Raw genomic sequence first — 27,521 nt, 5'->3', positions numbered from 1 at the left:
GCTGCAATGAACAAAGGGATGCATGTGTCTTTTTCAATTTTGGTTTCCTCAAAGTGTATGGCTAGGAGTGGGATTGCTGGGTCATATGGTGGTTTTATTCCTACTTTTTAATCTCCAGATCATCTTCCATAGTGGCTGTATCAATTTACATTCCCACCAACAGGGCAAGAGTGTTCCCTTTTCTCCAGATCCTCTCCAGCATTTATTGTTTGTAGACATTTTGATGATGGTCATTCTGACCCATGTGTGGTGATATCTCACTGTAGTTTTGATTTGCACTTCTCTAATAATGAGCAATGTTTAGCATCTTTTCTTGTGTTTGTTAGCTGCCAGGGTCCAGCCTCGGCAGGATCCAGGGGTACCCTCAGGAGGAACGGCGTCGGCGAGTGCAGAGAAAGAGAGAGAGAGAGCAGACTAGGGTGTGCAGCAGGGTCTGCTGTTCTGCTGCCACCACTTTATTTTTCACAGTAATTTCTATACTCTAAGTTAGTACATTTCTAAAGGGAAACGAGAGATAAGCATACAGAGCTAGTCTAACATTACATCAGTTTGCCCTTTATGAAACCCAGGATGTTTTCTGCATACTTCTTTGTTTATGAGAGTCTTTTCCATAGTGGATCTTTGTGCATTGTCTTCTGGCCTTGAGCTTAAGGGAAAACAGAGAAGTTGCAGTCTCATAGGGTAAAGGTACAGCAGGTTGCAACATAGTAGAAATGTAACATGAAGGTCAGTTCTTTTGCAGAAGTCACCAGCTAAATTTATACCCTTGGCTAAAATTAACAATTGTCTTATTGTTTTCACACTAGGGCTAAACTCCTGTCTTTTAAATTCCTAACTATATTAACAATAGTTTTTATTGTACAACCTCAGCACATTAAGAGCAAAAACACAGCAAGAAAAACATTGATCCAGTAACAACTTTATAGAATAATACTTTTTATGTTCTCTACAGGGCTTCCTCAACCCCTGAAGGACTCTGTGCCTATTAGGGCCTTTTGTGTTTTCAGGTTCTTTATGCTTTTTATGATTAAGATGTTGTGAACAATCATGCACATTAATACCAAGGGCATAAACACATTTGTCAAGCAAACTAAAACGCTAGCGAAAAGGGGTTTAGGTTGAAATACTCTTCTCTTCCTGGATAATCTTATAGGATGTCACCATCTAGGGGATATGTTGATTAAAGTTTTAAGTTGGTTCTGTTTGGAAAGAGATCGGGGAAAGCCTTCTGCCTGTGTCACAGAAATTAGGGAGCAGTCTAGTATAGCAAGCATCAGAAAGACAGATATCATCTTTAAGGTGAGTGCCGGGGCAGCTTTTCAAAATCCCTGGAGTCCTGATCTGCCTTGCTTGTCAGGTCTTCTCCACATGACCTTGTCATGGGTGGGAACTTGTGTGCTGGCTCCCGGCATCTCCCCCTTTTTTATTCTTTAAGACAACCAGATGGATCTCAGTCGGGAGCTTCTGAGTGCTGTGTTGCAGAGTTCTGACAATACAAGGAAGGATTATAATGAGAAGGAGGACTAAGACTGCCACAGCAACATAACTGAAGATAGCTGATAAGATATTTTTTTCCAGTAATAAATTTAGAGAAGGTATGAAAAAAATCATTAGCAGCCCCTGAAGTAGTAAACTCTAGATGGGCATGTTTTAGGGTTCTTATCTGGTCGTGAAGCTTTCCTAGACCTAAACTAATGCTGGAGCTATTTCATACACCTGAAATATGATTTTTAATCCTTTTCCAATTATAATCTGTATCATTTGCTTCTAGGGGTGTTACACAGATCCACCAATAGTCAGCATGACAGGATAATGTTAGCTTTACTTTTAAAGCCTGTAATTAAATTCCAATATGCATGACTGCTTTTTCTAGGGTGTCTAACTTCATTTCTAATATCCTGTCTATAATCTCTTGCATAGGTAGGGCTAAAGAAACATTTTTGAACATAGTATTGACATATTGAGCAGCTATGTACCTGTTGAGTCAATGATGTTGCTGCCACAGTAACAGAAGTAATTGCTGTTATTAAAGCTGACATCCCTAACATAAGTAGTCCTACAAACTGTCAGGATTGCATTAAATCTTGTAGTTGTAGAATGGCTAGACCATAATTGTCATACCAATAGGTACTTGCTGTGATGGGCACCATAAGGTAAGGTGGGCATCGCAACACCACAAGGGAACACACATTATATTGAGGGGTTAAGCAGGATGAAAGCATTACAGTAGATGATATTTGGTCCTCCTGAGTAGTTCATCTGTATATGAAGCTTTTCGGAGTTGTTAGTGAATAGAAAAACATAAGGGGAGGGTAAGCAGGCAAGTACAGAATAGGTAGTCATTTTCTGGCCGGGATAGGGTGACGAGAGGTGGCAGCAAGGGCTTTCCAAATTTCTGGCTGCCAAAAGGTCTTGCCCTTAGCTGTATAGGACAACATGGGGGGAACAAATTGATTATGATGTCATCTATTGGCCGCCAATGGCCATGGGATGGAATGATCATTTTAATTACAAAATTTAGTGGTATAGCCATGGACAGATTTTGGATCTTGACTTGGGTTTGGATTGCTCCAGTCTTGTACCGAATAGTTTCCACCTCCTGGTATTCTACAGTCTATTCTTGAATTGTAAGTACAAAATTTCTATACTGGATATCCTAGGCGGTTGTCAATAGTTTTCCATATGACGTCTGGAGGAGCAACATCAACACAATTTGGATATTTTGGTGGAGTGTTAAGGAACAAGGATTCACAGGGGTCAAGGACCCTGGGGCATACGATCTTGTAATACCCAAACTGACTGATCCACTTTTTCATATGTAAATTCTGATGCTCAGGAATCTGTCAGAATTGCCTTTTTGGAGGCTCCAATGCATCCCTCTTTAGTGGGAGTAATAAAGTTTTTTGTATGGCTAGTGGGGAAGTTAAAGCAAACAGGAAGATCATTTGCTAACCCCCTAAAGGTATAATTAAAATTGATAGGATAATGATCTTTATCATAGGAAGTGTAGGATCCTCCCAAGAGATAAGGCTGGTTTGTGTGGACCCATATAGAGTCACTGTTCCAAGTAACTACTTGGAAGGTCAGGGAATCAGGGAAATATGCTCAGTAATTTTCTGGAGTGGGAGAGGAGGCGCTTACCTGGCAGGAAAGTAAAGCAAGCATAGCAATAAAAACCCTTTCAGGAGAGGCTGAAGATCCCTGTAGAGAAGCTATTCCCTGAGCTTGATGGCAGAGTGACTTAATTTGCCCCCACGTGGGTATGGAGGCTTGTTGAGTTGCCCGCGCAGGACGTCCTGGTGGTTTCCTGCGACGTAAAGGAATAGGGGGATCGTGGTCTTTTATGTAAAGCCCTGACATCTGCTTAATGGGTGGTTCTACCATTTGTTCATCTGGGATCTCTGCTGCCGGTTGTCTTAGAGTCTGCTGGACTTTCCAGGTGGGCGGCGGAGGCAGGGAAAGAGGAGTGCCCTTCCTCTTTTGTGGTTGAAGCAATGGGGGAACTGGATGTCTGGGGGACTGCGACATGGTGAGTCAGTCTGTCGAGGATCCAAATTGACGACTTAGCACCCTGGGGAAAAATACAAGCATATCCTCGGCCGCTGGTTAACAATGGGTCAGGACCCTTCCATTGTCCTGAAAGGTCTTTCCATTTAACCAAGGGTTTTGTACTCTGTTGTTCTGGACTCCAATGTTGGAGTATTGTAGTAACCCCAGATGAATCAGTGTTTAGATTGTTTATTACAAAAAGAGCGTGTTGTAGAATCTGGTGAGGGGAACTATATCTAAACATAGTTTAGATAGAGTAAAATTTTTGTAAAATATAAATTCTCTCTCTATATATAATAAATCTATATATTTATTATATATAAATGACCATGTTTATATAAATATAAATCATATCATATATGTTTTCCATTACCATTATATATATAATCATTATATTATATATACATATATATATGCAATTATATAATATACATACATGCATATATACATATGTATACATATAAAACATATAAACTAACACATATTATATATATAATTATAATTATACACATAATCATATATACAATACCATGGGATACTATGGATTTAAATATAAATTTATATTATTATATTTATATATTATGACATATTATGATATATATCAATTATACAATATATAATATATTATATAATTATATAGCACAATATACAATATAACATATAGTATACAATATTACAAGAAAGTAAACTATAAATTTTACTATATATTTCTGTAAAATATAAATTTTACAGAAGGCCTAATTGGAGATGTATCTCTCAGACTTTTAGGGGCATTTTTAGCAAAAAAGGACCAATCTTCATCAGAATGATAGCAAGCTGCTGCTTCTTCTAAATCTTTTTCATCTTGGGACGAAAGCTGTTCTTCCTTTTCATCTCTGCTTTCTAAATGACTATTGGTGTTCATGGCAGCCAGCATCTCCCTTAGCTGTTGATAATTTGGTTTGAATCAGTATCTTTTTCCTCCCCTTTAACTTTTATTTTTTTAGATTCATGAAGGGGGTCTAAAGCATCTCTAATCATGTTCCATAAAGAAAAGGTTTCATTAGGAATCTTTTCTAGTCCGTGCAAGGTATGAAATGAAATGAAAATGAAGTCACTCAGTCGTGTCTGACTCTTTGCGACCCCATGGACTGTAGCCTACCAGGCTCCTCTATACCTGGGATTCTCCAGGCAGTAATACTGGAGTGGGTTGCCATTTCCTTCTCCAGGAGATCTTCCCAACACAAGGATCGAACCTGGGTCTCCTGTATTGCAGGCAGACGCTTTACCATCTGAGCCACCAGGGTATAATAAGCTTTTAATTTTTTTCCAACCTTCTTCCAAGTATCTAAGTTAACAGTGCCCTCTTCCAGAAACCAAGGACATTGCTCCTGTACAAACGTGAAAAAAGATTGAACACTAGCCTTTTTTACTTTAATACCTCTTTTATTTAACAACTGTAATATAACCCCAATAAAAAGATGTATTTCCTTTGATTCACTGCTGCCCATCTTAGCTGTCTCTTAAACGTGGAAAGAAGTTTCAATCCTACCCACTCATCTTACCCTATCTTTCTTATGCAGGGGGGCCTGCAGGGCCCTAGTGGGGTCCTAGCCATTCTGAAAACTGGACAATGGGGGGCTTACCTTTAGGTGTCTGTTTCAGGTGCCACTTGCCGGGGTCCAGCCACGACAGGATCCAGGGGTACCCTCAAGATGAACGGCGTCGGCGAGTGCAGAGAAAGAGAGAGAGAGAGAGCGAGAACGAGCAGATTAGGGTGTGCAACAGGTCTGCTGTTCTGCTGCCACCGCTTTATTTTTCACAGTAATTTCTATACTCTAAGTTAGTACATTTCTAAAGGGAAACGAGAGATAAGCATACAGAGCTAGTCTAACATTACATCAGTTTGCCCTTTATGAAACCCAGGATGTTTTCTGCATACTTCTTTGTTTATGAGAGTCTTTTCCATAGTGGATCTTTGTGCATTGTCTTCTGGCCTGGAGCTTAAGAGAAAACAGAGAAGTTGCAGTCTCATAGGGTAAAGGTACAGCAGGTTGCAACATAGTAGAAATGTAACATGAAGGTCAGTTCTTTTGCAGAAGTCACCAGCTAAATTTATACCCTTGGCTAAAATTAACAATTGTCTTATTGTTTTCACACTAGGGCTAAACTCCTATGTTTTAAATTCCTAACTATATTAACAATAGCTTTTATTGTACAACCTCAGCACATTAAGAGCAAAAACACAGCAAGAAAAACATTGATCCAGTAACAACTTTATAGAATAATACTTTTTATGTTCTCTACAGGGCTTCCTCAACCCCTGAAGGACTCTGTGCCTATTAGGGCCTTTTGTGTTTTCAGGTTCTTTATGCTTTTTATGATTAAGGTGTTGTGAACAATCATGCGCATTAATACCAAGGGCATAAACACATTTGTCAAGCAAACTAAAATGCTAGCAAAAAGGGGTTTAGGTTGAAATACTCTTCTCTTCCTGGATAATCTTATAGGATGCCACCATCCAGAGGATATATTGATTAAAGTTTTAAGTTGGTTCTGTTTGGAAAGAGATCGGGGAAAGCCTTCTGCCTGTGTCACAGAAATTAGGGAGCAGTCTAGTATAGCAAGCATCAGAAAGACAGATATCATCTTTAAGGTGATGGAGTCCTGATCTGCCTTGCTTGTCAGGTCTTCTCCACATGACCTTGTCATGTGTGGGATCTTGTGTGCTGGCTCCCGGCAGTTAGCCATCTGTATGTCTTCTTTGGAGAAATGTCTGTTTAGGTCTTTCTCCCAGTTTTTTTTTTTTTTTTCCTGGCATTGAGTTGTATGAACTGCTTGTATGTTTTGGAAATTAATCTTTTGTCAGTTTTTTCATTTGCTATTATTTTCTCCCATTCTGAGGGTTGTCTTTTCACCTTGTTTATAATTTCCTTTGTTGTGCAAAAGTTTTAAGCTTAATCAGGTCCCACTGTTTACTTTTATTTTTATTTCCTTTACTCTAGGAGGTGAGTCATAGAGGATCTTGCTTTGATTTATGTCATCTAGTGTTCTGCCTATGTTTTCCTCTAAGAGTTTTGTAGTTTCTGGTCTAACATTTAGGTCTCTAATCCATTTTGAGTTTGTCTTCGTGTATGGTGTTAGGAAGTGTTCTAATTTCATTCTTTTACATGTAGCTGTCCAGTTTTCCCAGCACCATTTATTGAAGAGGCTGTTCTTGGCCCCATTGCATATTCTTGCCTTCTTAGTCAAAAATAAGGTGCCCATAGGTTCATGGGTTCATTTCTGGATTTTCTATCTTGTTCCATTGGTCTCTATTTCTGTTTTTGTCCCAGTACCACGCTGTTTTGATGACTGTAACTTTGTAGTACAATCTGAAGCCAGGAAGCTTGATTCCTCCAGCTCCTCAAGACTGCTTTGGCTATTCGGGGTCTTTTGTGTTTCCATATGAATTGTGGAATTCATTTGAATGAATTAACAAATTCATTTGTTCTAGTTCTGTGAAAAATGCCATTGGTAATTTGGTAGGAATCTCATTGAATCTGTAGACTGCATTTGGTAACATAGTCATTTTCACAATATAGGTTCTTCCTACTCAGGAACATGGAATATCTCTCCATCTGTTCATGTTGTCTTTGATTTCTTTCATCAGTGTCTTATAATTTTCTGTGTACAGTTCTTTTGTCTCCTTAGGTAAGTTTACTCCTAGACATTTAATTCTTTTTTGTTGCAATGGTGAATGGGATTGATTCCTTAATTTCTCTTTCTGGTTTTTTGTTGTTAATACATGGGGTTCCTTGGTGGCTCAGATGGTAAATCTTCTGCCCACAATGAGGGAGACCCAGGTTCGATCCCTGGGTGGGAAAAATCCCTTGGAGAAGGAAATGGCAACCCACTCCAGTACTCTTGCCTAGAAAATTCCATGGATGGAGGAGCTTTGTGAGCTATAGTCCATGGGGTCGCAAAGAGTCAGACACGACTGAGTGACTTCACTTTCTTTATTGTTAGTATAAATGAAAGTGATTTCTGTGTATTGATTTTGTACCTTGCAACTTTGCTAAATTCACTGATTAGCTCTAGTAATTTTCTGATACCATCTTTAGGGTTTTCTATGTGCAGTATCATGTCATCTGCAAACAATGAGAAAGTTACTTCTTTTCCGATCTGGATTCCTTTTATTTATGTTTCTTCTCTGATTGCTGTAGCTATGACTTCTAGAACCAAGTTGAATAATAGCAGTGAAAGTTGACACCCTTGCATTTTTCCTGATCTTAGGGGGGAATGCTTTCAATTTTTTACAATTGAGAATAAGGTTTGCTGTAGGCTTATCATATATGGCATTTAATATGTTGAGATAGGTTCCTTCCATGCCCACTTTTTGAATAATTTTAATCATAAATGGGTGCTGAATTTTTTCAAAGGCTTTTTCTACACTATTGAGATGATCATATGGTTTTAATCTTTCAGTCTGCTAATATAGATTTATGTGTATTGAAGATTCCTTGCAATTCCTGGAACAAACTCAACTTGATCATGGTGTATGAGCTTTCGGATGTGTTGCTGAATTCTGTTTGCTAAAATTTTGTTGAGGAGTTTTGCATCTATGTTCATCAGCGATATTGGCTGGTAGTGTTTTTTTTTGTGTGTGTGTGTGTGTTGTCTTCATCTGGTTTTGGTATGAGTGATGGTGGACTCATAGAATGAATTTGGAAGTGTTCCTTGCTCTGCAATTTTTTGAAAGCATTTTGGAAAGATGGGCATTAGCTCTTCTCTAAATGTTTGAGAGAATTCTCCTGTGAAGCCATCTGGTCTTGGGCTTTTGTTTTTTGGGAGATTTTTTTTTATCACAGCTTCAACTTCAATCCTTGTGATTGGGTTGTTCACAATTTCTATTTCTTTCTGGTTCAGTCTTGGAAGATTGAACTTTTCTAAGAATCTATCCATTTCTTCCAGGTTATCCATTTTACTGCCATATAGTTGTTCATAATAGTATCTTATAATCCTTTGTATTTCTGCATTGTCTGGTGTAACCTTTTTTTTTTCATTTCTAATTTTGTTGATTTGATTCTTCTCTCTTTTTTTCTTGATGAGTCTGGCTGAAGGCTTGTAAATTTTATTTATCTTCTCAAAGAACCAGATTTTAGCTTTATTAATCTTTACTATTGCTTCTTTCATTTATTTTTCATTTATTTCTGCTTGAATCTTTATGATTTCTTTCCTTCTACTAATTTTGTTTTATTTTGTTGTTCTTCTTCTTTTTCCAATTATTTTAGATGCAAAGTTATGTTGTCTATTCGATGTTTTTCTTGTTTCTTGAGGTAGGATTGTATTGCTATAAACTTCCCTCTTAGAACTGCTTTTGCTGCATCCCATAGGTTTTGAGTAGTCCTGTTCTCATTGTCATTTGTTTCTAGAAGTTTTTTTGATTTCTCTTTTCATTTCTTCCGTAACCTGTTATTTAGAAATGTGTTGTTTAATCTCCATGTGTTTGTGTTTCTTACATTTTTTTTCTTGTAATTGATATCTAGTCTCATAGCATTGTGGTCAGAAAAGATACTTGATATTGTTTTCAATTTTCTTAAATTTACTGAGGTTTGATTTATGACTCTATCCTGGAGAATATTCCATGTACACTTGTGAAGAAGGTATATTCTTCTGCATTTGGATGGAATGTCCTGAAGATATCAGTGAAGTCTATCTCATCTAATGTATCATTTAAGACTTGTGTTTTCTTATTAATTTTCTGTTTTGATGATCTGTCCATTGTTGTAAGTGGGTTATTATTTCTCCTGCTATTATTGTGCTACTGTCCATTTCTTCTTTTATGTCTCTTAGTGTTTGTCTTATGTATTGCTGTGCTCCTATGTTGGGTGCATTGCTGCTGCTAAGTCGCTTCAGTCGTGTCTGACTCTGTGCGACCCCATGGACAGCAGCCCACCAGGCTTCCCCATCCCTGGGATTCTCCTGGCAAGAACACTTGAGTGGGTTGCCATTTCCTTCTCCAATGCATGAAAGTGAAAAGTGAAAGTGAAGTCGCTCAGTCGTGTCTGACTCTTCACTACCCATGGACTGCCACCCACCAGGCTCTTCTGTCCATGGGACTTTCCAGGCAAGAGTACTGGAGAGGGGTGCCATTGCCTTCTCCATGTTGGGTTCATAGATATTTACAATTGTTATGTTTTCCTCTTTGATTGATCCCTTGATTTTTATGTGTGTCCTTCCTTATCTCTTGTAATCTTCTTCATTTTAATGTCTATTTTGTCAGATATGAGGATTACTACTCCAGCTTTGTTTTGCTTCCTATTTTCATGGAATATATTTTTGCATCATCTTTCAGTTTGTATGTCTTTAGGCCTGAAGTGAGTTTTTGTAGGGAGCATATATATGGATCTTGTTTTTGTATCTATTCAGCCAGTCTGTGTCTTTTGGTTGTAGCATTTAATCTATTTACTTTTAAATGTAAATAGATTTTGATATATATATATATGTTCTTATTTTTGATATATATGTATTTTATATGTATATGTAATACATATGTATTTTATATATGTATATATGTAATTTTTGATATATATGTTCTTATTGCCATTTTCTTAATTGTTTGGGCTTGGTTTTGTATTTCTTCTCTTGTATTTCTTGACTATATAAGTCCCTTTAACATTTGTTTTAAAGTTTGTTTGATGGTACTGAATTCTCTTAACTTTTGTTTGTCTAAAAAGCTTTTTATTTTTCCATCAATTTTGAATGAAATCCTTGTCAGGTACTGTAATCTTGGTTGTATATTTTTCCCTTTGAATACTTTAAATATATGCTGCCATTCCTTTCTGTCCTGCACAGTTTCTGCTAAAAGATAAGCTGTTAAGCATATGGGGTTTCTCTTGTATATTACTTATTCCCCTTGTTGCTTCTCCCTTGTTGCTTTTAATATTCTTTCTTTGTGTTTAGTCTTTGTTCATCGGATTAGTATGTGTCTTGGTGTGTTTCTCCTTGGGTTTATCCTGTATGTGACTCTTTGTGCTTGTTGGACTTGACTGAATATTTCCTTTTCCATGTTAGGGAAATTTTCCACTATAATCTCTTCAAAATTTTTCTCATACACTTTCCTTTTCTCTTCTACTTCTGGGACCCCTATAATTCAAATGTTGTTGCATTTGATATTGTCCCATGGGTCTCTGAGACTATCCTCAGTTCTTTTCATTCTTTTTACTTTATTCTGCTCTTCAGAAGTTATTTCCACCATTTATCTTCCAGCTCACTGATTTGTTCTTCTGATTCAGATATTCTGTTATTGATTTCTTCTAGAGTATTTTTAATTTCAGTAATTGTGTTGTTTGTCTCTCTCTCTATTTTTTCTTTAATTCTTCTATGTCTTTGTTAATTGATTCTTACATTTTATCCATTTTATTTTCAAGGTTTTGGATCATCTTTATTATCATTATTCTTAATTCCTTTTTAGGTAGTTTGCCTATTTCCTCTTCATTTTTTTGGACTTCTGTGTTTCTAGTTTGTTCCTTCAAGTGTGTAGTATTTCTATGCTTTTCTTTTTCTTTTTTTTTAAACTTATTCTGTTTGAAGTCTCCTTTTCCCAGGCTTCAAGGTTGAATTCTTCCTTCCTTTTGTTTTCTGCCCTCCTAAGGTTGGTCCAGTGGTTTGTGTAAGCTTCATATGGATTGAGATTTGTGCTGAGTTTTTGTTTGTTTGTTTGTTTGTTTTTTCTCTGATGGCCAAGGCTGAGTGAGGTGGTAATCCTGTCTGCTGATGATTTGGTTTGTATTTTTGTTTTGTTTGTCATTTAGATGAGGCGTCCTGCACAAGTTGCTACTGGTGATTGGGTGATGTTGAGTCTTGTATTCAAATAGGCTTTTTTGTGTGAGTTCATACTATTTGATACTCCCTAGGGTTCGTTCTCAGGTAGTCTAATCATAGGGCCAGATGTCCACAGTAGTAACTTGCTTGAAAACACACCCTTTATTGGTCATTTTCTTTCCCTGTCTCACTTCTCCATTCCTTTACCAGTGGATCACCTTCCAAGTAAACTATTGCACTTGAATATTCATTTCATGATCCTTTTTTGTTGGAATCTACACTAAGGCAGAAATTTGTACTTCAGGTTTAGGCATTGATTTCTCTGGGGCCTTATTTAGAATTTATATTTTCCTTGGAAGGAGAGTCAATCCTTATAAACTTGGTATAAGCTGGTTTCAAAGAATAAGATAATACACTATTAAATGACACTTCTGAAGACAGAGAAAACATCAAGAAGGAGGGTTATCAAGACTGCTTTGGCTATTCGAGGTTTTTTGTATTTCCATACAAATCTTGAAATTATTTGTTCTAGTTCTGTGAAAAATATTGCTGGTAGCTTGATAGGGATTGCATTGAATTTGTAAATTACTTTGGGTAGTATAATAGCCAGGACATGGAAACAACCTAGATGTCCATCAGCAGATGAATGGATAAGAAAGCTGTGGTACATATACACAATGGAGTATTACTCAGCCATTAAAAAGAATACATTTGAATCAGTTCTGATGAGATGGATGAAACTGGAGCCGATTATACAGAGTGAAGTAAGCCAGAAAGAAAAACACCAATACAGTATACTAACACATATATATGGAATTTAGAAAGATGGCAATGATGACCCTGTATGCGAGACAGCAAAAGGGACACAGATGTGTAGAGCGGACTTTTGGACTCAGAGGGAGAGGGAGAAGGTGGGATGATTTGGGAGAATGGCATTGAAACATGTATACTATCATGTAAGAATCGAATCACCAGTCTATGTCCGATGCAGGATACAGCATGCTTGGGGCTGGTGCACAGGGATGACCCAGAGGGATGTTGTGGGGAGGGAAGTGGGAGGGGGGTTCATGTTTGGGATCGCATGTACACCCTTGGTGGATTCATGTCAATGTATGGCAAAACCAATACAGTATTATAAAGTAAAATAAAGTAAAAATAAAAAGTTAGAGAAAAAAGGAGGGTTATCTCCAAAAGCCAACATTCTTATTTTTATTTCTGGGAAGGGGAAGTGACCATGAACACCAAAAACTCCACTTCATTGAAGTGGTCTTGGAGAGTGTACCTCTACATTCAGCTTTGTCATGTGTTGATTATATTTAATGATATTGCAATAGAGAATGGAGAAGCAGATAACAACTCACTCCAGCATTCTTGCCTGGTGAGTCCCATGGAACAGAGGAGCCCAACAGGCTGTAGTCCATAGGGTCACAAAGAGTTAGGCATGGTTGAGCAATAGAGAATATGGCTCTGTGTGAATCTGGAAAGTGGTCTGCAAACCACCAGCAATAATACAGCAAGTATATTTTGTGTTCAACAATAGAGAAAGTGCTACTTAATGCTAATATTCAGTTATAATTTGTAAATAATGAAAGTTATATTTCTCAGTTGTTGTGGCAGGATTTAAAGACTTGCTTTAATGGCAGAAAGTGAAAAGGAATTAAAAGAACCGCTTGATGAGCATAACAGAGAAGTGTGAAAAAGCTGGCTTGAAATTCAACATTTTAAAAACTAAGATCATGACATCTAGTTCTATCACTTCATGGCAAACAGAAAGGGGGGAAGTGGAAGCAGTGACAGATTTTATTTTATTGGGCTACAAAATCACTGCAGACAGTGACTGTAGCCATGAAATTAAAAGAAGACTCTTGAGAGTCCCTTGGACTGCGAGGAAACCAAATGAGTCTGTTCTAAAGGAAATCAGTCCTGAATTTTCATTGAAAGGACTGTTGAGGAAGCTGAAGCTCCAATACTTTGGCCACCTGATGTGAAGAGTTGACTCATTGGAAAAGGCCCTGATGCTTGGGAAAGATTGAAGGCAGAAGGAGAAGGGGGCGGGAGAGGATGAGATGGTTAGATAGCATTACTGCCTCAATGCACATGAATTAGAGCAAACGCTGAGAGATAGAGGAGGACAGAGGAAACTGGCATGCCTCAGTTTAGAAAGTCACAAAAAGTTGGACAGGACTTAGCAACTAAACAACAACAACAATTACTGCCTAAGACATGATATATTTGAAAGTAAAACACAGATGTATGACAATATGCCTGTCTTTGTTTAGTTACTGAATTTTCAGTGGGGTTAACACCAGCAGGGTGGAAAAGGAGGCAGTGTAGGTGTAAAGACATATGTAGCATATTGTATAACAAAGGCAATGTTGCCAAACATCATCAATAGTAGAACAGGGTGCTGATGAAACTATTAATATGACCAGGAAGCCATTTCCTACTTGGATAAGTGAATTTCATAACAAGAAATAAAAAGATCTGAAATCCTAGACAGGAGCCATAATCCCAGACTCTCCTTGTCATACTATGTAAATAATTTCTCTCTCCATCTTCATGTGACAACATTAGTATTGGAAAGACATTTTACTCCCCAATGATTATCATTGTTGGGGTTGCTTGTCCACTTCATCCCTGATGGTAATGATGAGCTTGAACTCTTGTAGATGGCTGTATTTGTTACTCAGATTTCCATAACAATCTTCTACAGGCTAGGTGGCTTAAACAATAGAAAGTTATTTTCTCACAGTTCTGGAGGCTAAAATTCCATAATCAAGGAGCTGTCAGAGTTGATTTCTAGCGAGAGCTATATCATCATATGGCCTTTTCTCTGTGGGCCAAGTAGGAGAGAGAGATTTCTGGGTCTCTTTATCCCTTGTCACATGGTGAGGGGTTGAGGATTCAACATATGAGTTTTGGGTAGACACAATTCAGTCCAAAATAGTGGGAGTTAAGAGTTAGAAAGTCTGAAGTGAAGTCGTTCAGTCGTGTCCGACTTTTTGCGACCCCATAGACTGTAGCCTACAGGCTCCTCTGTCCATGGGATTTTCCAGGCAATAGTCCTGGAGTGGATTGCCATTTCCTTCTCCAGGGGATCTTCCCAACCCAGGGGTCGAACCCGGGTCTCCCGCATTGTAGACAGACGCTTTACCGTCTGAGCCACCAGAGAAGTTAACTTCCGTTCTTCCTTCTTTCATCTTCCCTAGAGTACTGGGGTTGTGCAAATAAATTTTACACTCTGCAAAGAGGCCCAAATTCAAAGTCTAAAAGAAAGGAAGCTTCACATAGTGAATATCCAAGTGATGCAGTTGGTAAAGAATCCAGCTGCTAATGCAGGAGTTGCAAGAGACACGGGTTCAATCCCTGGGTTGGGAAGATCCCCTGGAGGAGGAAATGGCAACCCACTCCAGTATTCTTGCCTGGAAAATCCATGATAAGAGGAGCCTTGTCCATATAGTCAAAGTTATAGTTTTTCCTATAGTCATGTATGGATGTGAGAGTTGGACCATGAACAAAGCTGAGCACCAAAGAACTGATGGTTTTGAAATGTGGTGTTGAAGAAGACTCTTGAGAGTCCCTTGGTCTGCAAGGAGATTCAACCTGCCAATCCTAAAGGAACTCAACCCTGAAATGCAAGTCAAAACTGCATTTCAATGACCCTGAGGTTGGGGAAGATTGAGGGCAGGAGGAGAGGTGGGCAGCAAAGGCTGAGATACTTTGATGGCATCGTAGACTCAATGGGCATGAGTTTGAGCAAACTCCAAGATATAGTAAAGGACAGAGAAGCATGGAATGTTGCAGTCCAAGGGGTCACAAAGAGTTGACATGACTGAGTGACTGAAAAACAACAACAAGCAAATAAAAACTCAGAGAAGGCAGATCAAGTTAGTATATGAGCCAGGGTCCAAATTAAAAAGTCATTTTTTTTCCACTTTATTACTGTAATTCTTCTTACTAAGGAATTGTTTTGATGATTGCAATTTCAACTTTTTGTGTTTTTCCCTGATACTCAGCTTTCATTAATTGTTAAAACTTAATGGTGAGGCTTCAACACTGGATTATAGAGAGAGTAATATGTTATTAAAGGTTGTTTTCTCCATTGGAGATTAATTTGCATAAATAAATGAAAATCTTTTGAAATTATCATATAAATCAATGAAAATAGCATTTACTTAATTAACATCATTTACCAGGAGAGTTTTCATGGAGGGAAATTTTTGAAGGAAATAAAGAATGGTAAATAAGAATGGATTTCTATTTCCTTTTAAATATAGAAATCAAGCATAGTGTTATTCTGTCATTTCATTTACTTACTTACTCTGTAAGTACACATGGTACTCTTATTTTATGAAAATTTGTGTGCTAGGTCTTGCATCAGCTTCATAGGATGTATTTAAGGTACTCTAACAAAGACAATAAGGGTGCACACTCACATAGCTATTGAGGTAAAAACTGCAAACTTGGGGTGGGGGAAGGAATCCAAAAGAAAAAAAAAAATGTAGCTTAATTTCTCTTGTAGTGTTCATTCTTTACCAAATCTTTGTCCCAGCCTTTATGCACATTTAGACATCTTGGTGTAGTCTGGAATGACTGTGACTACAATGCATACCCCTTCAGATGAAAAAGTATAATTGAAAATATCCAATAAACAAGGTGAAAAGACAACCTTCAGAATGGGAGAAAATACTAGCAAATGAAACAACTGACAATGAATTAATTTCCAACTCATAGAAGCTAATACCAGAGAAACAAACAACCCAATCAAAAAGTGGGGAATAAAAAACTAAACAGACATTTCTCCAAAGAAGACATACAGATGGCTAACAAACACATGAAAAGATGCTCAACATCACTCATTATTAAAGAAATGCAAGTCAAAACTGCAATGATATATTAGCTTACACAAGTCAGAATGGGCATCATTAAAGTCTACAAACAATAAATGCTGGAGAGGGTGTGGAGAAAAGAGAACCCCCCTTGCACTGCTGGTGGGAATGTAAATTGATTTAGCCACTATGGAAGACAGTATGGAGATTCCTTAAAAAACTAGGAATAAACTACCATATGACCCAACAATACCACAACTGGGCATATATTCTAAGAAAACCATAATGAGAAAAGACACATGTACCCCAGTGTTCATTGCAGCACTATTTACAATAGCTAAGACACGGAAGCAACCTAGATTTCCATTGACAGGTGAATGAATAAGGAAGTTGTGGTACATATATACAATGGAATATTACTCAGCCATAAAAAAGAATGCATTTGAGTCATTTCTAATGAGGTGGATGAAACTAGAGCCTATTATACAGAGTGAAGTAGGAAAGAGAAAAACACATATCATATACTAAAGCATGTATATGGACTCTAGGAAGATGGTACTGGTAAAATTATTTGCAGGTCAACAAAGGTAACAGACATAGACAACAGACTAATGCACATAGTAGGGGAGGATGGAGAGGAGGATGTATGAAGAGAGTAAACTTGGAAACTTACGTTACCATATGTAAAATAGATAGCCAATGGGAACTTGCTGTATGACTCAAGAAACTCAAACAGGGGCTCTGTATCAACCTAGAGGGGTAAGATGGGGAGGGAGATGGGAGAGAGGTTCAGGAGGGAGGGCACATATGTATACCTATGGCTGATTCATGTTGATATTTGGCAGAAAACAACAAAATTCTGTAAAGCAATTATTTTTCAACTAAAAATTAAATAAATTTAAAATTAATAAAATAAAACATCCAAATTGTTGATCATTAAGTATTAGGACTTTAAGTCTTATTTGATGTCATGTGAGCTTGTCTTTAGCATTTTGAAGGAATATTTTTTCTACTGTGGAAGATAGTTCATCTTCTGAGCAAACTTCTGATGGTAGACTATTAATATTCTGATGATGCTAATCCTAGGAATATAGAGGAAGTATTGATAGAAGTCCAACAACACAAGAGAAGACTCTACACATGGACATCACCAGATAGTCAACACTGAAATCAGATTTCGCAGCCAAAGATGGAGAAGCTCTATACAGTCAACAAAAAGAAGACCAGGAGCAGACTGTGGCTCAGATCATGAACTCCTTATTACCAAATTCAGACTCAAATTGAAGAAAGTAGGGAACACCACTAGACCATTCAGGTATGACCTAAATCAAATCCCTTATGATTATACAGTGGAAGTGAGAAATAGATTTAAGGATCTAGACCTGATAGATAGAGTGCCTGATGAACTATGGAATGAGGTTGGTGACATTGTACAGGAGACACGGGTCAAGACCATCCCCATGGAAAAGAAATGCAAAAAAGCAAAATGGCTGTCTGGGGAGGCCTTACAAATAGCTGTGAAAAGAAGAGAGGCGAAAAGGAAGGAAAAAAAGGAAAGATATAAGCATCTGAATGCAGAGTTCCAAAGAATAGCAAGAAGAGATAAGAAAGACTTCTTCAGCGATCAATGCAAAGAAATAGAGGAAAAGAAAAGAATGGGAAAGACTAGAGATCTCTTCAAGAAAATTAAGAGACACCAATGGAACATTTCATGCAAAGATGGGCTCGATAAAGGACAGAAATGATCTGGACCTAACAGAAGCAGAAGATATTAAGAAGAGATGGCAAGAATGCACAGAAGATGTGTACAAAAAAGATCTTCACGACCCAGATAATCATGATGGTGTGATCACTAATCTCGAGCCAGACATACTGGAATGTGAAGTCAAGTGGGCCTTAGAAAGCATCACTATGAACAAAGCTAGAGGTGGTGATGGAATTCCAGTGGAGCTATTTCAAATCCTGAAAGGTGATGCTGGGAAAGTGCTGCACTCAATATGCCAGCAAATTTGGAAAACTCAGCAGTGGCCACAGGACTGGAAAAGGTCAGTTTTCATTCCAATGCTAAATAAAGGCAATGACAAAGAATGCTCAAACTACCACACAATTGCACTCACCTCACACACTAGTAAAGTAATGCTCAAAATTCTCCAAGCCAGGCTTCAGCAATATGTGAACCATGAACTTTCAGATATTCAAGCTGGTTTTTCAAAAGGCAGAGGAACCAGAGATCAAATTGCCAACATCCACTGGATCATGGAAAAAGCAAGAGAGTTCCAGAAAAACATCTCTTTCTGCTTTATTGACAATGACAAAGCGTTTGACTGTGTGGCTCACAATAAACTGTGGAAAATTCTGAGAGAGATGGGGATACCAGACCACCTGACCTGCCTCTTGATAAATCTATATGCAGGTCAGGAAGCAACAGTTAGAACTGGACATGGAACAACAGACTGTTTCCAAATAGGAAAAGGAGTATGTCAAGGCTGTATATTGTCACCCTGCTTTTTTAACTTACATGCAGAGTATATCATGAGAAACGCTGGGCTGGAGGAAGCACAAGCTGGAATCAAGTTTGCCGGGAGAAATATCAATTACCTCAGATATGCAGATGACACCACTCTTATGGCAGAAAGTGAAGAGGAACTAAAAAGCCTCTTGATGATAGTGAAAGAGGAGAGTGAAAAAGTTGGCTTAAAGCTCAACATTCAGAAAACGAAGATCATGGCATCCGGTCCCATCACTTCATGGGAAATAGATGGGGAAACAGTGGAAACAGTGTCAGACTTTATTGTGGGGGGCTCCAAAATCACTGCAGATGGTGATTGCAGCCATGAAATTAAAAGACGCTTACTCCTTGGAGGAAAAGTTATGACCAACCTAGATAGCATATTCAAAAGCAGAGACATTACTTTGCCGACTAAGGTCCGTCTAGTCAAGGCTATGGTTTTTCCAGTAGTCATGTATGGATGTGAGAGTTGGACTGTGAAGAAGGCTGAGCGCCGAAGAATTGATGCTTTTGAACTGTGGTGTTGGAGCAGACTCTTGAGAGTCCTTTGGACTTCAAAGAGATCCAACCAGTCCATTCTGAAGGAGGTCAGCCCTGGGATTTCTTTGGAAGGAATGATGCTGAAGCTGAAACTCCAGTACTTTGGCCACCTCAAGCGAAGAGTTGACTCATTGGAAAAGACTCTGATGCTGGGAGGTATTGGGGGCAAGAGGAGAATGGGACAACAGAGGAAGAGATAGCTGGATGGCATCACGGACTTGATAGACATGAGTCTGAGTGAACTCCAGGAGTTGGTGATGGACCGGGAGGCCTGGCGTGCTGCGATTCATGGGGTCGCAAAGAGTCGGACATGACTGATCGACTGAACTGAACTGATTGATACAAGTAATTTCCCAAATGAAAGCTTGATGAATTATTTGCTTTTCCCTCTAAAGGATGTGCTAGTTTATTTTCTCTTTTATTTATGCTGTCTTGCTCTTATGATCCTTAAGATGGAGGCCACACTCATTTTTATAATATACTGACAGGACTACTGCACCAGTTTTCCATCATACTTCACAGAAATTATATCTCTGGGTATAATTAAGTTCTAGGTTAGTGGCTGATATCTTGAATTTTTAGTATCTTCTGCTAACCATTCACATACAGACACAAACATGCACTCATACAAGCACTACAGGAAGTCCTATATTGGTCTATCCTATGGTTCACTGTTTAAGCTAGGCTGTAATCAATTATGAGGATTTTTACTACAGGTTAACTGAGAAAATAGCATCAATTCTGAGAAAAAAAATTGATTTGATCTGCCATCCCAACTTACAGTTTGTGAAGACACTCTTGTGCTTCCTTTCCACTTTGTGAAGTTATAGGAAAAAGAAGGCCACCTAGGAAATCAGCCATCACAGAGAGTGAACCTGCTGGCCCCCTACTTTGGACTTCTCAACTTTCAAAACCATGAGAAGTAATTTTTTTTTTTTTTTTTTTGCTTGCAAGTCACCTAGTTTATGTTATTTTGTTAAGCAGTCTAATGGACCGAGAAATATGATTAACAAGCACTTTCATACATGTCACCTCATTTGGGCAGTGTAATGTCTGTGAGAAAAGAGTGGCAGGACATTTCAAATCCATTTCGAAAATGAGGAAATAAACTTTCTGGGACTTTAAGTGGCTTGATCATCATCATATGATTTCCAAGCATTTAAACAAAATATATTGATTTCATTATCTTTTTAGTTTAGTGAAATAAAATGTACTTTGTTGTTCATAGAATTTGCAATAGTGCCTAAGATAACTGTACAGTCTAATGTATTTTTATTGTACAAGAATTAATGTCATTCAATGGATTTTGAAAAAGATATAAATTATCCCAATTTATAACTCTAACAGAGTAGCTGGTTTCATTTCATATTATTTTCTTTCAGATTTGGTTGGTATAATATATATTTTATATGACTATAATAATGGGAATTATACATTTCTGGATCTGGATGTTTAGTTAACAATATGTTGTAAACATTTTCCTTTGTAGTTGAATGCAGTTCATCATCATTATTTTTTAAATTATAATTTAATTGAGTTTAATCCTTTATTATTTAAAAATATATATAGTTTAGACAACGTGAAATGACTATTTGAAAACTACTGTTTCCTTAATGTAAATATTCAGAAACTATTAGGTAAAAAAGTAGGCATACTGAAAATGAATCAAGCTGTATGTATCTATATTGCATTCCAAAGAAGCTGTCCTCATGCCAAATGTATGCCAAACTTACAGTAACATTGCTGTTGTTGTTCAGTTGATAAGTCATGTCCAACTCTTTTGAGATCCCATAGACTATAGCCCACCAGGCTTCTCTGTCCATGGGATTTCCCAGGCAAGAATACTGGAGTGCATTGCCATTTCTATCTCCAGGGGATCTGACCCAGGAATCTAACCCCAATCTCCTGCAATGCAAAAATATTCTTTACTGGTAACATAGTCTAACATTGGTTTCCTAGAGTTAAATTATTTATCTTGTAAATTTTTTGTTTAACTTTGCTTTAAAGTGTTATTTCTTCATACTTTAATTTTTATTTTCCATTACTGGTAATGTGAAATGCTGTGTCATTAGCATCTCTCCATAAGCTTTTTTATTCACCCAATCTTTGATAATTTATCTATTTAAAGGTTTTTTTAATGCAAATTTATTTATTTTAATTGGAGGTTAATTACTTTACAATACTGCATTGGTTTTGCCATACATCAACATGAATCCGCCACAGGTATACACATGTTCCCCATCCTGAACCCCCCTCCCTCCTCCCTCCCTGTACCATCCATTTCTGAACCCCAATGATGGATGAAGTTTATGTTTCAAATTAAATTCTTGATGACACTGTAATTAGCATAAGATTATCTCTAAAAAGGGATAATTCTCCATATTTGTTATACGTGGCTGTTTTTTGGGAGGGTTATTGTACAAAGGGCTCAGGTAAATCTCAACAGTATCTCTGATGTCCTGGGTTCCTCGTCCTCTCGGCAGAGTAAGGTGATTCCAGCTGGTACACTTGGACTTTCCATGGAATTTTGCTCTGGGAGAGTCCTGTAGCTTTCCCTTTTAATAGGGGAGGTTATTAAAATGGCCTCTGTAACTGGAGTATAGCAGACTACTTCAGCCCCAAACACTTTGACTTTAGATGTCAACTGTTAACACCTGCTTACCTTATGGGAAATTGGATTTGTACAGACAGCCCCACTTGGAAGAAGTCCCCAGTTCCAGCTTGATTTTTAGAGTGACCCTTATGAAAGGGAGAATTTTCCAGGGTGAAGGATCTCTTATTGGATAACATGTTTATACATCCACAGGACTCAAATAAAATAAGGCTCTTGGAACCATTATAAAATATAAGGTGATAGAGGAGGTCAAGGTCTGGGTGACTCCAGTATGAACATTTTTCTACTAATGAAGGTGAGAGAATGTGTCTTTTAAAGTCTTTACTAACCCTGATGTGTGAGTATTAAAAGGATTTTGATTTTCACACACACTCAAAGCAAGGTCAGAATTCTGATAAATCACATTTTAGTTAGAAAAGCAAGCATTATCTATTCCAAATGTATTTACATGTTATATAATTGCATGACTGTTTTTGAAGATTGAAATTTTGAGCTTTGCAATGATAATACTTTCTCTTCTGCCAATTTAATAACTTTGCCTTTCATATATTACTCAATTGATCTGCAGTGATGCTTGTTCTCTTCTAAGTTTTCATACTTGTTATTGCTTTTCTATGAACATAGTGAGGTTAGCATCAGCTGACCAAAATGTTAACATTAAACCTTTTTCTTCTAAGGTGTTTTACTTGAAAAGCACTTATTTTAAGTTTTAAAAGTGAACTTGTTTTTGAAGTTTGATATATATGCAGAAAGAGGCATATGAGTGTATCTCCATTTATACAAAGTGAGCACACACATCCACCAGATGGAGAAAAAAAAAAAAGTCAAAAATGTTGCATTTCAGAAGTCCTTTTGGGGGTCCTCTTAAATGATATCCAGATCCCATTCCCACAAAGGTAACCACCATTCTCTAGCACCATGGATTATTAATAGTTTTGCCTTTTTACTTAATGAGATATTTTGGCCTCATGAACTTACACACTGGCTGGTTAAAACAAGGGTGAGAGGGAGATGAACGCATGACTATTTGGTAGCTCATAGGTCTTCAATTTGCTTATGATGGATCACATCATCTATAATAAAGAACAAAAGATCTTCCATGGACCCTCCTGGTGGAGAGAGTGGAAGAAGAGATGGGAACAAGGAAGGGAGAGGTGCTAAGGAATTTTAGTGACAGACGACAGTTTCCTGCACTATGATAACGAGCATAAGTTAATGTGCTGGACTGGTGGTTGATACATGGGTGAATAAGGATTTTGACACTTCAAAACCAGGGGCAAGCCAGGGGGTGGAAATGAGAGTAGCTCAGAAGTGGAAGTGAATTCAGTGAAAGCAATTAATCAATCTTAGGAGCAGATACACAGAAGATTGAGTATTCCCATGCTCAGAAAAAAGAAGCAACACAAAAACTTCATGTTAAGAAAAGTGAGCTGGACCTGGATCAAGGGCTTGGTAGCTCTGTATACTGAAATCCCACATCAGTCAGTGAAGGAGGAAACTTCAGCCTGGAGTATAAGTCATGAACTTCAGACACACCCAACCTAACCCACTTTGGGGGGTGGGGAAGAAGGGGTGATGTTGTGGCTTCATCCTTAGAAGTGGAGAGGATTGAAAACTAATTGATAAATTCAGCTTGATTTTTAGGCTTAAGAGAGTCTGCTGCTTTGATAAGAAAATTTTCACTTTTATTTTCCTGCTAACTTTAGAAGATATCATGTCAAATAGGAATAGGACTTTTGAAACCAAATGATACCTTTAACATTTTAGTTCAATAACATTAATAATAGCAAACATAATGTTGGTTAAAATGTATTGAGGGCCTTGTAGTCTTAATGAGGTTCATTATCTCATTAATTAAAAAAAATCATATGACATAAGTATATCTATCCCAATTTTACAGATGAGTAAACTGAATTTCAGTAAGATTAAGCACTTTGTCCAAATAGACTCAGCAAAACATGGCAGAGGGCATCTATAAGTCATCTGAATTTTCTACTAAGCATTATGTAAACAAATGAATAAAAACAAGCTTCTGCAAGCTCTCAATCCGGAAAACCTTGTCATCAGCAATCACCTCTGCTCAGACAGGGAAGGAATGTGAGATAGGAGCATTGAAGGAAGAAGGGAGACCCAAGGGCTCAATGGGAAGCCCAAGAACATATATTAATTTGTTTTTATATTGAAGGCATAAGGTGTGATGCTGCAGATGCAAGGAAGAACAGTAGGATGTCAGGGATATTAGAATCAGAATGCAAACAAATGCCTCTCCCCCAGCACAGGTGTCAGGTACTTGCACACACATAGCAAGTATCTTCAAAAAGGAGTATTTTTCAGGCTCTGGGCAGCATTCCCTGTCAAATTCAAAACCTGATTCCTTATTCTCAGCTGAGTTTACTTTCTAATCTTGTGAGAATTTATTACTTAAAAAAATCTTCATGGGTATGATAAATATTTTAAAACATTTGGAAATTCAGGAGAACTTTAAAGCTGTTTTCTTCCTAGGATGATTTTGCCTGGGGTTGTTGTGAGCTTGATCCTGCTGTGCCTTCACTTCCAAGCACCTTCTGGAGCAGTGCTTCCTGACCTTTTCATGAGAATGTTTGTATGACATTCTGGGGTATGCTAAAGTGGATTTAGGGGAATTTGCTGTAAAAATGGTGAAAACAGCCATTACTTTTTCTATATATTATATAGTTATGAGAACAATAAATATAAAAATGAAAGAATACAGTAAATATTATTTATAAAATTCAAGATGAATTCATTTATTTTTATTGAGAAATTTGAGTATTCTTCCATGAATATAAATTTTTATGCTTTGAAATGACTACACACAATTTATAATAAACATTTTTCAGTGTCTTCAAATTATTTATTGTCTTCATGAAGAAAATAATTTTATTCCACAGTTTCACCAAAAAACATTAAACAGTTTTTACAATTATTCTCCAATTTACAACAATTTAAATTTCATTTATGGGTCTAACATTTTTTTCCTTTTCTTCCTTGACTGATGTTGACATTTCTTGTGATAATGTGAAAAGATTAACATTTAATTGAATTTTTCATATTAAATATTTAAACATAATGATGGCAGTCTAATGTACAGAATGTGCATGAATTGCTAAAGCTATTACCCTGCAGATAGCTTGAATAAAAGGGCACATAAATTGCAAACTGACAGAAGTTTCAACACATATCAAGGCAGGGGTTCATGGCACTGGCTGGAGTTTGTACACCGGATGTTTGTACCTGGGACGTCACCTTACCCCGAAGTGGCCACACTTTGTGTTACAGACAGAAGTGCTCCTTGTCTACTCAGAGTATGACATCTCTATTAGCTATGTTGGTTATCATCTCCATTTCAACAACAGTGCTGTGCTTTGCAACTGCTTTCTAAAAATATTTCTCTAAGTAGTACAGTACCTCCCCATCTGCATTCAGCCTAATGGGACACAGAACAGCACATGACAGGCATCAGCATCATGCCAGTGGCCTGCAGAAAGGCAATAATTCTGACCCTGCAAATCTCCAGTGTGCTCCAAGGAGCCTGGAAGAGGCAGACTGTGGTTGCAGCTTGCCTATTGGTTTTGGCTATCCTAGAGCCCACCTGGCTGCCCCAGGGCTGAAGGGATCAGTATGTCCTGGTACCTTTGCAGCACACATTTTTTGTTTGTTTTTGAAAGGCACTATTTAAAATGACAAATTCCTTGTTCTTCCTGAATCTTTAGGAAATTAAGCTATCTTTTCACAAATTTCTAAGTTCTAGTTTTATTATTTGGTTCTGTCATCTTATAGTTCTTGCAAACAGCCCACTTGGCAGGATTAAAGGCAGCTGAAATGTAATTCCTCAAAGCATGGATCCAGGTGTCAAACTGACAGATTCCAAACCTTAGCTCAGCCAGTTTCTAGCTGTGTGCCCTGTGTACAAATTCATTGTTAGTCACTCAGTGGTGTCCAACTCTGTGACCCCATGCACTGTAGCCCACTGGGCTCCTCTGTCCATGGAATTCCCCAGGCTAGGATACTGGAGTGAGTTGCCATTTCCTTCTTCAGGGGATCTTTCTGACCCAGGGATCGAACTCAGGTCTCCTGCATTGCAGGAAGATTATTTACAGTCTGAGCCACCAGGGAAGCCCATAGGGATGATAAAAATAGTGTTATCTTCCTAAGGCTATTGAGAAGATTAAATTAGTTAATGCAGGTTTATTTCTTATAACTGTCTAGCATAGAGTAACTAATAGTATTAATTGATGTTATTATTATCACTATTGTTGTTCATAACAATAAGGTCATGTTATTAGCGTTACTAAGAAGTTGATTACTAAGTTGTTACTAAGTAATCAAAGTTTGTTACTAAGTTGTTACTCAGAAGATGCAAAAGGCAAAGGAGAAAAGGGAGGATATACCCATGTGAAGGCAGAGTTCCAAAGAATAGCAGAAAAGATAAGAAAGCCTTCTTCAGTGATCAATGCAAAGAAATAGAGGAAAACAACAGAATGGGAAAGACTAGAGATCTCTTCAAGAAAATTAGAGATACCAAGGGAACATTTCATGCAAAGATGGGCATGATAAAGGACAGAAATGGTATGGACCTAAGAGAAGCAGGAGATATTAAGAAGAGGTGGCAAGAATACACAGAAAAACTAAACAAAACAGATTTTCATGACCCAGACAACCACAATGGTGTGATCACTCACTTAGAGCCAGACATCCTGGAATGTGATTTCAAGTGGGCCTTAGAAAGCATCACTATGAACAAAGCTAGTGGAGGTGATGCAATTCCAGTGGAGCTATTTCAAATCCTGAAAGACGATGCTGTGAAAGTGCTGCAGTCAATATGCCAACAAATTTGGAAAACTCAGCAGTGACTACAGGACTGGAAAAAGTCAGTTTTTTTTCCAATCCCAAAGAAAGGCAATGCCAAAGAATGTTCAAACTATGGCACAATTATACTCATCTCAAACTCTAGCAAAGTAATTCTCAAAATTCTCCAAGGCAGGCTTCAACAATATGTAAACCATGAACTTCCAGGTGTTCAAGCTGGATTTAGAAAAGACAGAGAAACCAGATATCAAATTTCTGACATCTGTTGGATCATTGAAAAAGCAAGAGAGTTCCAGAAAAACATCTACTTCTGCTTTATTGACTAGGCCAAAGCTTTTGACTGTGTGGATCACAAAAAACTGTGGAAAATTCCAGACCACCAGACCTGCCTGCTGAGAGATCTGTATGTAAGTGATGAAGCAACAGTTAGAACTGGACATAGAACAACAGACTGGTTCCAAACAGGAAAAGGAGTACATCAAGGTTGTATATTGTCACCCTGCTTATTTAGCTTATATGCAGAGTACATCATAAGAAATATTGGGCTTGATGAAGCACAAGCTTGAATCAAGATTTCTAGGAGAAATATCAATAACCTCAGATATGCAGAAGATACTACCCTTATGGAAGAACACAAAGAAGAACTAAAGATCCTCTTGATGAAAGTGAAAGAGGAGAGTGAAAAAGTTGGCTTAAAACTCAACATTCAGAAAACTAAGATCATGGAATCTGGGCCCTTCACTTCATGGCAAATAGATGGAGAAACAATGGAAACAGTGACGCACATTGATTTTTTTGGCTCCAAAATCACTGCAGATGGTGACTACAACCATGGAATTAAAAGATGCTTGCTTCTTGGAAAGAAAGT

General features: G+C 37.7%; 1 protein-coding gene across 1 annotated transcript; it reads right to left on the bottom strand.

Annotated features, from left to right (window-relative positions):
* On the bottom strand, positions 409-5,262 carry LOC102171118 (pyrin domain-containing protein 3). Its single transcript, XM_013974340.2, has 3 exons — positions 5,175-5,262; positions 3,142-3,571; positions 409-1,486 (listed from the first exon to the last, which is right to left on the bottom strand). The coding sequence occupies exons 2-3, from the start codon at positions 3,526-3,528 to the stop codon at positions 1,451-1,453; spliced, it is 423 nt and encodes a 140-aa protein (XP_013829794.2). The 5' UTR covers positions 3,529-3,571; positions 5,175-5,262; the 3' UTR covers positions 409-1,450.

This window comes from Capra hircus, chromosome 24 (genome assembly GCF_001704415.2).
Source record: "Capra hircus breed San Clemente chromosome 24, ASM170441v1, whole genome shotgun sequence".
Taxonomy (NCBI): Eukaryota; Metazoa; Chordata; class Mammalia; order Artiodactyla; family Bovidae; genus Capra; species Capra hircus.
This window is presented reverse-complemented; position numbering and strand designations above follow the sequence as displayed.